Source organism: Terrapene carolina, unplaced genomic scaffold (assembly GCF_002925995.2).
Source record: "Terrapene carolina triunguis isolate 2854851 unplaced genomic scaffold, T_m_triunguis-2.0 Scaffold189, whole genome shotgun sequence".
NCBI classification, from domain to species: domain Eukaryota; kingdom Metazoa; phylum Chordata; order Testudines; family Emydidae; genus Terrapene; species Terrapene triunguis.
The window spans coordinates 15,994,529-16,007,285 of NW_020664540.1; the positions used below are offsets into that span (position 1 = coordinate 15,994,529).

At 48.5% G+C, this 12,757-nt stretch overlaps 1 protein-coding gene across 1 annotated transcript in view; it reads right to left on the reverse strand.

Moving 5' to 3' along the window:
• MGAT2 (mannosyl (alpha-1,6-)-glycoprotein beta-1,2-N-acetylglucosaminyltransferase) overlaps nt 1-160 on the reverse strand; it is a 1,747-nt gene extending 1,587 nt beyond the window's left edge. Inside the window, exon 1 of the mRNA XM_026654193.2 lies at nt 7-160. Within this exon, the coding sequence (XP_026509978.1) occupies nt 7-140 (134 nt within the window). The 5' untranslated portion in view covers nt 141-160. The remainder of the gene's footprint in view (nt 1-6) is intronic.
• Between the last annotated feature and the right edge of the window lie 12,597 nt (nt 161-12,757).

Consider the following 12,757-nt stretch of genomic DNA (forward strand, 5'->3'; position numbering starts at 1 on the left):
CGGGGCGCGGGCGGCTCGCCGGGGTCCCGCGCGGGCTCGGGCTTGCGCTGGCGGCCGTGGCTGCCCCAGAGCGCCAGGCCGCAGGCGGCCACCAGCAGCGCCAGCAGCAGCACCTTGCGCTTGTAGATGCGGAGCCGCATGGTCCCGGCGCGGCCGGCGGGGCGGAGGGCGGAAGCGGGGCCTGCCGCTCGGCTGGGCCCGCCCCTAGCTCATCGCGGCCGCCGCGCTCCCCGCTGGCCCCAGAGCGAGCCCGGAAGGGGGAGGAGACGCCCGGGGCCGCCCCTCCGGCATCAGCGCCGCGGAGCGCGCCTGGCCCCGGCGGCTCCTCGCGGCCTGGCGCTGAGGGAGGCTGACACCAACTGTCACGACGGCGGCGGCGCGCGCGCGCGCGACGCCCCCAACGCCGGACACGTCCCCGGACGCCACAGGCCACGCGCCGCACCCGGGCCCGGCCCATTGGTCAAACTCGCTGTCACTCACCCCTTTCACTCCGCCCCTTCCGCCGCCCCCACTTCCGCTCCCAAGGGGCAGAGTAGTGTTGAGAGAGGCTCGGCTGGCCAAGGGCCGCGGGGACAGCGCGCCCCGCTCTGGGCCGGGCCCGGCCCGGGGCCTGGCCTGGGGGCAGGGGGAGCCGGTGCCCAGCGGGGCCGGGGAGATGCAGCAGGTCAGTGCCGCTGGCTGCTCCGCGCTCAGCCTAGGGCCGGGCTAAGCGCCCGCTGCCCGTCTGTGCGCAGCGCCCCTCGCGGGGCCGCCCGGGCCGCCGCCCCGGGCCGCGTTACTGGGGCTGAAGCAACGCGAGCGCCCGGCTGGGCCTGGGAACAGCCCCCGGCACGGGCCGGGGCCAGCAAGGCAGGAAATGAGTCAGCGGGGTCGGGGCCGCGGGGAGCTGCTGTTCCACGGGACGGGTCCGGGCAGAGCGGAGCCAGGCGCGGCTTATCCGTGTGTGTCACCAGGGCGGACGAACCCCGCGTCTGCTACTCCGCGAGCCCAGCCGCGCCGGCCGCCCCAAGGCTGCTGTTACCACAACCCCCCACACCCGACAGATCACGTGCCCAGACTAGCCGGTGGGGGGTGCACTCCTCTGCTACTCCTGCCCCGTTCAGGGCTTTGAGCATTCCTCTATCGGCATGCAAATTATGGCCATTTGCCATGGGTGTCGGCTATGGCCAGTCTCTCGGCATTCCCTGTACTGTGGGAGTAGATAGATTATCAGAGAGACAAGGAGTAATTGGACCAACTTCTAGTGGTGAGAAAAACTTTGGAGCTTACACAGAGCTCGTCTTCAGGTTCTCCAGCTCTGACCTGAAGAAGAGCTCAGTGTAAGCTCCAAAGCTTTTCTCTCTCACCCACAGCACTTGGCCCAATAACCAAGAGAATTTTTTCACTTCAAGGTCCCAGAAGCAAAGGCAAGGTTTTCATCTCGAGGCCAAAAGACCAAAAACATCAAGACACTTGATCACGGCCTTGGATAGACCAAGAGACTACCTACACTTGACCAGAGCTCGGAGACACCCACCTTCTCTCTCCACTATCCTGGGACCAGCACTGCCACAACCCCACTGCATATATAGATTATAGCACAGCAGTAGCTCTGGTATAGTTAAGGTTGAGTTGCTTCCTGTGTAAATGGAAAAGTTTTAAGTTTTAAAATCTACATCCAGAGTTAGTTTGCTTTGAACACTGCTGTGCCTCATGTGAAGGTGGAATAGGGTTAGTGGTCCAAGGTTGGGGTAATTTGAGCAAGGGATTCCCAAGACATAGCATTCCTATATATATATATATTTAGGAAGGCTGTTTTTTTTTTTTTTTTTGCACATGCTTAGGGCTCAGAATAGGCGTACCCTTCCCAAACTGATTGGTCACTCAGCATTTAGCTGTGTTAGCACACAGCCTCCAGTGCCCTTTGGAGAACCAGTATAGAAAAATGTATTATGAGTAAAGATTGTAAGTCTGGGTCAGCACAAGCTAAACTGATGCACCTGCCTGAAAGGGTGAAGTACATGTGTGCAGCAAAACAAGGCCTCTGCTGAAACTACAGGGTTCCAGACAGGCTGTTGTCACAATAACTGGGTGGCTCTCGGTGACATACTGTATGAATTGAACTTGAGTGACATCCATGCATTCAGTTTAAGGCATACTCTCTGTAGTTTTCAGAAAATGTGTTATGTGTGTTCCTTGTTCTCTGCCTGCAGACAGCAAGGGCTCCTTGTGGAAGTCTTGCCCCAAAACCAAAATTTCTGGTTTCAGAGCAGTACTTTTAAAAGTGCTCTAAAATCCACCTACAGGCTCTGATTTTTACTATAAAAATAGTGCCAAGGAAACTAACACTAAACAAAGGAAAGATTATTAAGCAGCTCGGGTAATGTAATGACTACTCATATGGTTCACCTTTTCCTGAACAGAACTGACCCTGATCTAAGGAAAGAAAGAGAGAGACAGCCCCCCTAACATAAGATGCTCATAAGATTTTCAGATTCTTATTTTTTGGTGCAGAGCTAGAGAAAATGGGGGGATCAGAGCAGGGAGGGATGGTTGGAGCAGTGCAGGATGGGGGCTTTGTCAACCTTCACCCCTTACGGGTGTTCTCTGGCACAGCTAGTGAGGGGCCAGCACACCCCTGGACAACAACCTTTATTAGGGCAAGGGATAATCCAAACACTACATTTGAAAACCCAGTTTGATGACTAATGCTTTGACAAAGATCTGGGTTTCCACAGAGTAGTTTCTCTGTGGTCTCTCACTACATAAGGGATCGTCCTCAGAGGGATCTTTGTTCATTGGGAGCTCAGAAGCACTGACAGAGCAGAAACATGAGGAAGTGGGAGCTGAGCATGTTGTCCTCCAGTGACATATTTTGGGGCAGAGGAAAGTAGAGCCATCTGTGCCCTTCCCTACAAACAATCCCCACAATTCTTCCACAGGGCTCTACTAGGCCAACAGAGGAGGGCTCAGGAGCACCCCTTCCTTCCATTATTCCCCTCCTTTATGCTACCTCCAGCAGTGGGGAAGGAGCATCAGTTCCCCCCTCCCCCCTGCTGTTTTTGGGGGAAAGGGGAAGTCAGAACAGGAGAGAAAAGAAAAGAAGTGGGTCAAAGCTATGGAGCGAGGGATGGGGGGAGTCAGCTCTGCTTCCTCAAACCTCTCCCTTTCTGTTCAAATATGTCCCCACAGTGCTGAGAGCTGGATGGAGAGGTGGGAATTAACCTATTCAGTGCATGGTACAGGCTGAGGTGGGGTGAAGAGCTAAGAACAGGCATGCTTGTTGCAGGGTCCAGGCATACCAAGCAGAAACCCAAGCAAGCAGTGAAATCAGGATGTTTGACACATGGCCCGGAGAGTGCAGTTGGGAGCTGGGAACCAGCCTGTGCAATACACACAGGCCTGGTCTACACCTAAAACTTAGGCCAACCTAGCTACAATGCACATCCCTGAAAGAGGTAGGGTGTGTCTACAGTAGTGCAGCACCGCTATGGCGCTGCAGCTGTGCTTCTCTAGTGTAGATGCTCCTTCCTACATCGATGGAAGGGGTTTTTATTGCTGCAGTTAATCCACCTCTCTGGCAGGCAGTGGTTAGAATTCTCCTGTCAACCTATCAACCTAGCTACATCTACAGTGAGGGGGTAGGTTGACTGAACTATGGCACTTAGGGAGTGAAATTTTTCACAGCCCTGAATGACATAGCTAGGTCAATCTAGTTATTAGATGTAGATCAGGCCATAGTTAAGCTGACCTAGGCCCCAGTATAGATACCACTAAGGTGATGGAAGAGGGTGTAGATTTACTACAGCGACACAAAATTCTGTTCCAGCACAGTACCAACTGTCTATGCTACAGTAGTGTAGCTGCAATTGTGCTGCTATAGTGTAGACATAGCCACAGTGTTGAGAGCAGGGTGAGGAGCTGAGAACAGGCATACTCCATGCACATAATAGGCCCACAATTGCTGTAATTGCAGGAGTTGGGGCAGGGGGGAATGAGAACACCCAGTGAGATGGTTGGAACAGTTCAGCTGGAGCAGAAAGCTGCTCAGACCTATTGTTTCAGGCTGCATTCAACTCCATGGGGCTTCTCCAGCTGAGAAGAGCACACTGAGATGAATGGACCACTTCACACCTCTCTGAGTCTCCTATTCTGCTAAGAGTCAGCTAAAGACAGGGAAAGAAGGGGGGGGGGATTTGGAAGTGCTGTTGGAGGGGTCGATATCCTGCAGGGGATAGTGGGGTGATGAGAGGGGGTGAGAAAGAGATGGCAGTTTTCTCCTAGGTGTTTAAAGCTACTGTAACCTACATGGAATAAAGCTTTCAAAATACTATGAAATAACCATGTCTTTGTTTTCCCTCCCTACCCTGTTCACACCCAATAAATTCCAGAGTGTCATTTGACTGTAAACAAAGTTCATAGGAAGGGGAAGAGCCACTTATGAACCATGTAGCATCTTTTCCCTAGTGTCAGTTCAGCTGCAAACCCCTGTGATAACCGTACCTCCCTAACTAAAAACTCTCTCTACTACTAATAGCTCTTCTGTTTAAAACACTAGGAAATTTACCAAAAACAAAAACAAAACAAACAAAACAAACCCAACCCTTAGTTAATGCAGAGTTAAGCTTGCCTGGTGGTGTTTCATGCCCTTCCAGAACAGCAAGTTCAGCTGCATTCAGATCTCTGAGAATCAGGGAATATGGTTAAGGTATACACCATCCCCACCCCCAACACAGTCACAATTCTGCCCTTGTTGAGTGGTGCCCCATCATGCCCATAACACACACACTAGTATTCTACCCTTGCAGATAGCTCTTTGCTGCAGTTAGTCACCACATCCTCTCTGCTGCAGAACTTCCCCCATCTTCGAGGCATATCCTCTGGTTCTTTTGTACTGCAGTATGATGAGACACTGATTCTTTCCTGCTGAATTATGGGAGAACCTGAATGTCCTCCTGCACATGGGGGGATTGTGGGAAGGCACTGGAGGACTATTGGCACCTACGTAGTTTAACCTGCATCGTCACTGCAAAGCGTAGGGGTTACTAGCCCAAGTGAAAGCAGAACCGGGCCAACTAGCCCCAGTTGAAAGCATCACTTAACCTGGAGGAGAGGTTTCTGTAGGTGGATGGGAAGGGGTTTAGGGGCAACACCCAGGTAAGACACTGTACAAACACTGAAGATGTACCCACAGATGCCGCAGAACACTCTGGAAATAGAGCACGTAAACACTGTATGACGCAATCAAACACTTATTTGCTAAGGCAAAACTTGGGTATATAGGTCAGGTATAGCAGTCAGGAGCTGCCTTCACCTGACCTACACTCAAACTGCCCCACACTTGCTAAATGTTACCACCCTTTCACCCTTGCCCTTATGGTTCCTTCTAAGACATTAATTTCACTTACCCCTCCCGAGACCTGGAGATCAGTCATATCTGCCTCTAGCATACGGACAATCCCCATGATCTCTGCACACCAGCATGGATGCACCCTACAGAACTCAGGACTGAAATGAGGCATACTTCTTCCCTCCAGGTAAATGTGCACCTCTCCTAATATCACAGTGACAACTCTTCCAAACTGCTTCAACTAATCCCTCCACCATTCAATAGTGAGTACACCTGCAGTGCATGTAGGTAAAGGTGGCATTCAAATCTGGAATACAGCACAATGACACCTCACAGTCCTTCATGTCTACTTACTGTGGCACCGCTACTTGCTGAACCATTCCCAGTGGCTATTGCCAGCTCTGGGGGGTCCGGGGACACAGAGTTAAGGTTGCGTTGCAGAGGCGGTGTGTACGCTAGCTCTGTATTTCCTGGTTTTCAGAGGTTTGAGTTCAGCAGAGCCTGACATTCTGGAAGGACGAGAGACACCACAAGGCCACCCCAACTCTGCATTAACAGCATTTTTGGTTGGCAAATATATGCGGAGCTCAGTACCAGCGATCAGTACTGAACGCCCCGTCTGCCCTTCACCAGCTTGTACTGCTGTGTTATAGAGGAGATTTTACTCAATGGAAAGATATTTCACTTCTTTTTTTAAACGAAGGGCAGGTCAAGGCAGCAATTCAAACCCTCCCTGCTGAGAGCTGTACCTATATAAGTACATTCCTCGCTGTTTTTCTCTCTGCTGCTATTGGTTTAGTTTGTGATGCCCATTCCTTCTTCAACTCACCTTAATTCCCCTCACCCTTCCCCTAACACAATACACAGCTTTTAGTAATCCCCTTGCCCACTCCGTTCCTCCTTCCCTCTCCCAAGAGGCTCCTCCCACCACTACACTTTCCTGAGGTTTCCCACGCACTCTCCATTCCAATTGCCACTGAACCTTCCGATTCTAACCTTCCATGCCTGGTAGGAGATCACCTCAAGCATTCTCATAAGAACGGCCATACTGGGGCAGACCAAAGGTCCATCTAGCCCAGTATCCTGTCTTCCAACAGTGGCCAATGCCAGGTGCTTCAGAGGGAATGAACAGAACAGGTCATCATCAAGTGATCTCATTGCTCTTTCAATAGCAGTGGAGAGGACAAATCACAGCACCCACGTGTTCTGTTTCATAAGCCATATAACTAAGGCCCTACCAAATTCACGGTCCATTTTGGGCAATGTCATGGTCATAGGAATTAAAAAATCATAAATTTCATGATTTCAGATATTTAAATCTTAAATTTCACAGTATTGTAACTGTAGGGGTCCTGACCCAAAAAGGAGTTTGGGGGGGTTGCAAGGTTATTATAGGGGGGGTTGAGGTACTGCTACCTTTACTTCTGTACTGCTGCTGGCGGCAGCGCTGCCTTCAGAGCTGGGCAGCTGGAGAGCGGCGGCTGCTGGCCGGGAGCCCAGCTCTGAAGGGAGAGCCACCGCCAGCAGCAGCGCAAGAGTAATGGTGGCATGGTATGGTATTGCCACCCTTACTTCTGTGCTGCTGCTGACAGGATGCTACCTTCAGAGCTGGGCGCCCGGGCAACAGCCGCCGCTCTCCAGCTGCCCAGCTCTGAAGGCAGCACAAAAGCAAGGGTGGCAATACTGCGACCCCCCTAAAATAAGCTTGTGACCCCCCTGCAACTTCCTTTTGGGTCAGGACCCCCAATTTGAGAAATGTTGGTCTCCCCTGTGAAATCTGTATAGTATAGGATAAAAGCACAACAAAGATCAGATTTCATGGTGGCAGACCAGATTTCACGGTCCGTGACGCGTTTTTCATGGCCATGAATTTGATAGGGCCTTCCATATAACACAATATTGTAATTTGTAATATGTCCTTATTAGCCACCAATAAACATAGCAGCTGCCTGAGAGCTCCTCAGTTAATGAGATGTACATGCTCTGGGACAGTGTATAGCTGAGTACTACACCTGGAAATCACACTGCTAAATTTATCTGCAATTATCAAAATGGTAAAAGGCACTCTGACTGAAAGCAAGGGTGATCGGAAATCCGAGAAGGAATTTACAAGGATGGGCCTGAAATATTTCTCAGGCCTGGTTTATACAAGTTGACTTCTGTTGACCTAGTTTTGCACGTCTACACGTTTGTCTCCTGCTGACATAAGTACCTTATTACAGCAACATAATAACACCGCCTCCCAAAGCGACTCAGAGCCATCGTTGATCTACTTAGGTCAATGCAGTGAGAGCACAGACACTGCATTACTGAGTCAACCCTAACAGTCCTTCAGCAGCTGTCCCACAATGCCAGTCTCCTCGACGGTGGCTGCTTCCGTCACAGCCACCGGAAACCCACACGCCTCCCTACCTTTTTAAAAATCACGTTTTATCAATGCCTTTTCCTGAATGCCCACCTTGGCCAGCACACCGACCAGCTCACCTGTTGTGTGCATCTGACCACAGAGTCCCCCCCGCAGCTACAAGACATGCTCCTACTGGGAGCAGGCAAGGTGTCTTCTCCCCCCAGCCCAAGAGGATCCAAGAGGCTGTGCAAGCCCAGCTACAGAACAGCTATAGAAACGCAGAAATCTACGTAGAGATTGCACAGGGGATGCTGAAATGGAAGTACAACACAGAGGAGCCGCAGTGCCATATGCAAGCCAAGCAACTTCACCAGGGATACCAGAAGGTGAGGGAGGGCAGCAAGAAGTCTGGTGCTGCTCTGCAGACCTGCCATGTTTACAACAAACTGCATGCCATACTCGGCAGTGACCCCACCAGGAGCCCGCAGATGATTGTGAACACTTCACAGGAGGCGGATCTGCAGAGTCCCCTGCTGTGTACAGTAAGGAAGAGGGGGAAGAAGCACCAGGGAACTCAAATCATGCCACGAGCCAGTTACTTGAAACTCCATCAAGTCATGCCAGTCCCACCAGCTGAGCACAGATACCACCACTGGGGAAGGGATTTTTTTTTTCTTTTGGTTGCCCAAAACTTCACTACCCTTCCTCTGTTAACAATTTTCCCCATTTACAGCTGGCACCCAGCCCATCTGCATGTGGACAGAACAAAGCTATTGACTTTGGATTGCTTACTTTACTGGTATTATGTTGGAAAATAAAATATAGGGAATAAATTCAAAGAAATTAGTAGGAAAATTGGATCACACAATCCCCATCAGATCAGCGTCCTGTGCTCAGGTAGAGGTAGAACAAAGAGAGGTAGAGGTGGCATCTGCTTTTCAGTTCCTTGGCTTGTTAGGCTAGGCAGGGGAGGCCATTTGGAGTAGTTCGATAATCTGAATAGGGATGTCCCTTTTATCCTCTTGAAAGCTCTTGATGAAACGTTCATGGAGATACTCTGCAAACCTCCCCTGAAGATTTCTAGGGATGGCAGCCTTGTCTCTTCCACTGCCATAGATGACTTTCCCATGGCACTTTAGCACCATTGCAGTTAACAGGCTGGCAGCACATAGGCCCGGCCGGCTTGGGGACATCACTAGCAGCTGGAATCTCTGAGCTTTGTCACCCTCAGGAGGGAGATATTGCCAGAAGCACCATGGCCTGTGAAAGTATTGCCACTATTCATTGCACTCTCTCTATACCCACAGATGGGGCTGGGCACTTGGCATTCAAAGCTTCAACACAACAGAACAGCCCTCTGCCCTGCTAGGCCAGGCCACCTTCACCATGGTGCGAGCTGCAGAGCTGCTGTTGTGAGGCACTCCAATGTTAAAGTAACATTTCTGATTAAAGATATTGATGGGAATAATTTAAGGGAGTTTTGAGACTTATCTTTCCCTTTTTGTTGTGACTGAAATATCTAATGGTGTGCCTGTTTTAATCAGCAGCCTCTAGTGTGGTGACCTAGAGAGGTGCACCCAGCACACCTACTGAATGTCTGATGCTGATCAGGATGACGAGGACTACAGAAGACATGTCTAGTCCACAGCCTCTGACTGTGAACACAGGGCTTAGAGGGACCATATGATGGGACCACGAAGAAGGATCAAGACCGAGGAGCACAGGGCTTGGAAAGGAAAAAGGACGGTGATGCAGACTGGGAAATAAACCAGGACATCATGCGTTTGCTCAGGCAACAAACTCAGATGTTGCAGAGAATTACTGACCTACACACCAAAGGATCCCAGACTCAGCAGCCTTTCCCATCACTGGAGAACTCCATAGTCGATGCTCCCTATACCCCTCAATATCCCTACCCTACTACTCCATACTAGGGGACAAGGAGAACCAGAGCTACACATACACCAACTGGTGAAAACTACAGGTAGGTGCATGTGTAGCCCCGGCTACTCCATTGTAGTGGGTTTTATGTAGATGAGCAGGTGTTCACGGTTTAAAACCCTAAGCAAAAATGAAAGTAAAGTACAGTTCACCCTGTTACAGTGTTAGTAAAATGTTTTTAACCTTGAGTTTGCACCAGAGAGATGGCGGAGAACAAAAAGCAGCAAGTGGGACAAAGTTTTTTTAAAAATGGAACACAAATTATGGGATGTGGAAAGCATTATGGGATGGAGAAAGTGGCATGGTGGGAACTTGACCCCTAAGTCCCTGGCAACTTGCTGGTATCTCACAAGACACTGAGCAGGACAATAGCATGGGGCACACTGCATTCTACTTCAATGCAAGCACAAGTGCTTGCATTGGTGCACATACCACAAGTCAAACTGATACATAAAAGTCAGCAGCTGTATATTGACATAATTTGCGTTGACATGGCTGTAAGACTAGCTAAAAGGTAGTTTGTGGCAAACGGATCTAGAGTTTTCCTCCCCGATGGAATTCAGTGACAATATTTAAAAGTAACACCCAGAGACTACATTCTGCCCCTGCTTTAAAGTGGTTATGCTGGTAGTAGGATAGTCTCCCATGGAGCATGCTTCTTTGAGGGTTAAATGTCCCTTCCCCCCTTCACACACAATGGCATGGCATTCTAGCACCACTTTGTGATTACAGAAGGGAATTTTTGTTTTAGTGCAAGCTATGCTTCACATAGGTTTATAAACCAAATAACTGTGTGTTAAATTCAAACTGAAGACTTCAGTTGCAGACAAATCTAATCCAGATGTTTGTCAGGGTTTTATTTCACTATCTTTACTAGCATTATCTATCACTGCTACTGTTGAACAAAAGCACTGCTCTCACGTTTCACCAAGAAGCTGGAGGAAGGTTTTTATTGTAGGTCTCCATCTTTCCATGCCGGAAGTGCTGCATTTCATCATGTCTCTCCCTCAGATGGATAGTTTCCCTGGTTTTCTTTATATTTCTCTGGTCCTGAAGTGAATCTCTATCCTTGCAATTTAGAGCAAACATACATGGCCCTCATAAATTCTGTGGCAGATTACTTCTGCCTAGTCACTGCCTCTGTGCAATGTGGTATTTACAGTTGTACAGGTACAGTTGTTTGGAGTTATTGTATCAGAGGGTATTTGAACAGCATTGTTTATGTCCATATTTGTAAATGCTTAGTGGCTAAATGAAGACAAACCATTCATCAGGCTACATAGTAGCAATCTTAAATTCAAATTGGAGATTATTTCTGTGAATTTTATGGGGTGTGGTGACGATAAACACATTAAAGATTGTGAAGCACTCGGATATTACAATAATGGATACCACGAGGACAATAGCGCTAGGCTAATTTTATAAATTAAATCTATTTAAAAGGTAGCCCATAGTTAAGTGCCACTGAAAACTAGGCTATGTAAAATTGCAGTGTTAGTCAAGTTTGTTTATTTTTTTAAGGTAGAAAGCTAAATGATAGGTACTAATTACATTTCAAACAAGTCTCATGTTAGAGTAGCCTCAACTTCAAAATGATTTGACCAATTGCTTTCACATCTGCAAAAGAGATTCCAGTTTATTCAGAGTAAATCCCAACACACTTTCCCCATACAAAATTATAGGGATTTATAATGGAATTCTGGTCACAAGATTAACTAAGGAGCTGATGCAGAGTGTTTCCATGTTCGGGATAAATTTTAATCTTTGTAACTCCAAAACAAGCTTGACCAATTTTCTTCATAGTATTAAAAAGTTTTCCATAGCTTTAAACATACACTTGGAAATTTAAGTCAAGTCAAAAGTTAAAAAGGACTGGGGCTAAAAGTATGGAGCTCCACAATTCTAAGAGAGAAGTTGGTCTCTCCATAACATATCAAAATAAGTCAACTCACCCATTCTGTTCAGGTTGGATCGGGTATTTCATGGAATATTCCTATACTTTAATTTGTATGTTCCCTTTGATTACATAAGTGTTCATAGGAAGTTCTCCCAGAATAACATTAAATAAAAATGTAAGTGACTTCTATGAGAACACAGCAGTTTTTCACCTATTCATGCCTTCCCTTTGGGAAGCCCTTCATGTGTTTCATGGTCACTAAGTGAACTGGTCAAATGACATGGACTCGAGTGCCAGCAATGTGCAGGTGACACACAGCTCTACCTATTGTTCACCATACGACCATATCACTACCACCAACATGGCCCAGTGCTTGGATGAGATCAGTTCATGGATAAAGAACAGCTGGCTGAAGCTGAACCCAAGCAAGGCAGAGGTGGTGCTGGTGGCAAGAGGAATGGACTTTGGAGTTGCAGTCTCCTTTGGTTGAAGGTTCACACACACAATTTGTCAGTTCAATAAGTAGCTTAGGAGACTCCTGGTTTCTCACTTACACTAAGCTCTCACAAAGAAAGCGTTACTCACAGATGCTGCTATCATCTCTGATTGGCTAGGGGAGGCTCTCCCATCCTGGTGAACAATTACATGGCATCAGTTATTCACGCCTTCGTTACCTCTTGACAGGACTGCAGCAGTATAGTATATCCGGGCATGAAGCCCTCGGTGCTTAGGAAACTTCATCTAGCATAGAATGCTGCAGCACATCTCCTCAGCACCGCTGGCGACTGTGAACACGTCAGACCTGTTCGCCACTCATTACGCAGGCTTCCCATAGAATACTGAACCAAGTTCAAAGTCTTGGTCCTTATCTTTAAGGTGTTCAATGGCCTGGGACCAGGGTATGTAAAAGATCAACTACAGTTCCAGGATAAAGATGTGGTTGATAACTTCGATCCTCTGGGCCCAATGGAACTTTCCACAATAAGGGTAAAGCTCATCTGTATAGGAGACGGAACTCTCTGAGGCCCACCCAAACCCGTGGAATCAATTCCCGCAGGAATTAAAGACCATCACAAACCTCCCCACCTTCCACTCCAAGTGCATGGCACACATTTTTCCTTCACCTTCTCTAAAATAAATTGAAAAACACTCCACTGCACACAGTTCACCTGGGGAGAGAGTGAGAACATGACAGATGTTAGTTATGATGCTTAATGTAATAGTGGAAGATGCTCAGATACTA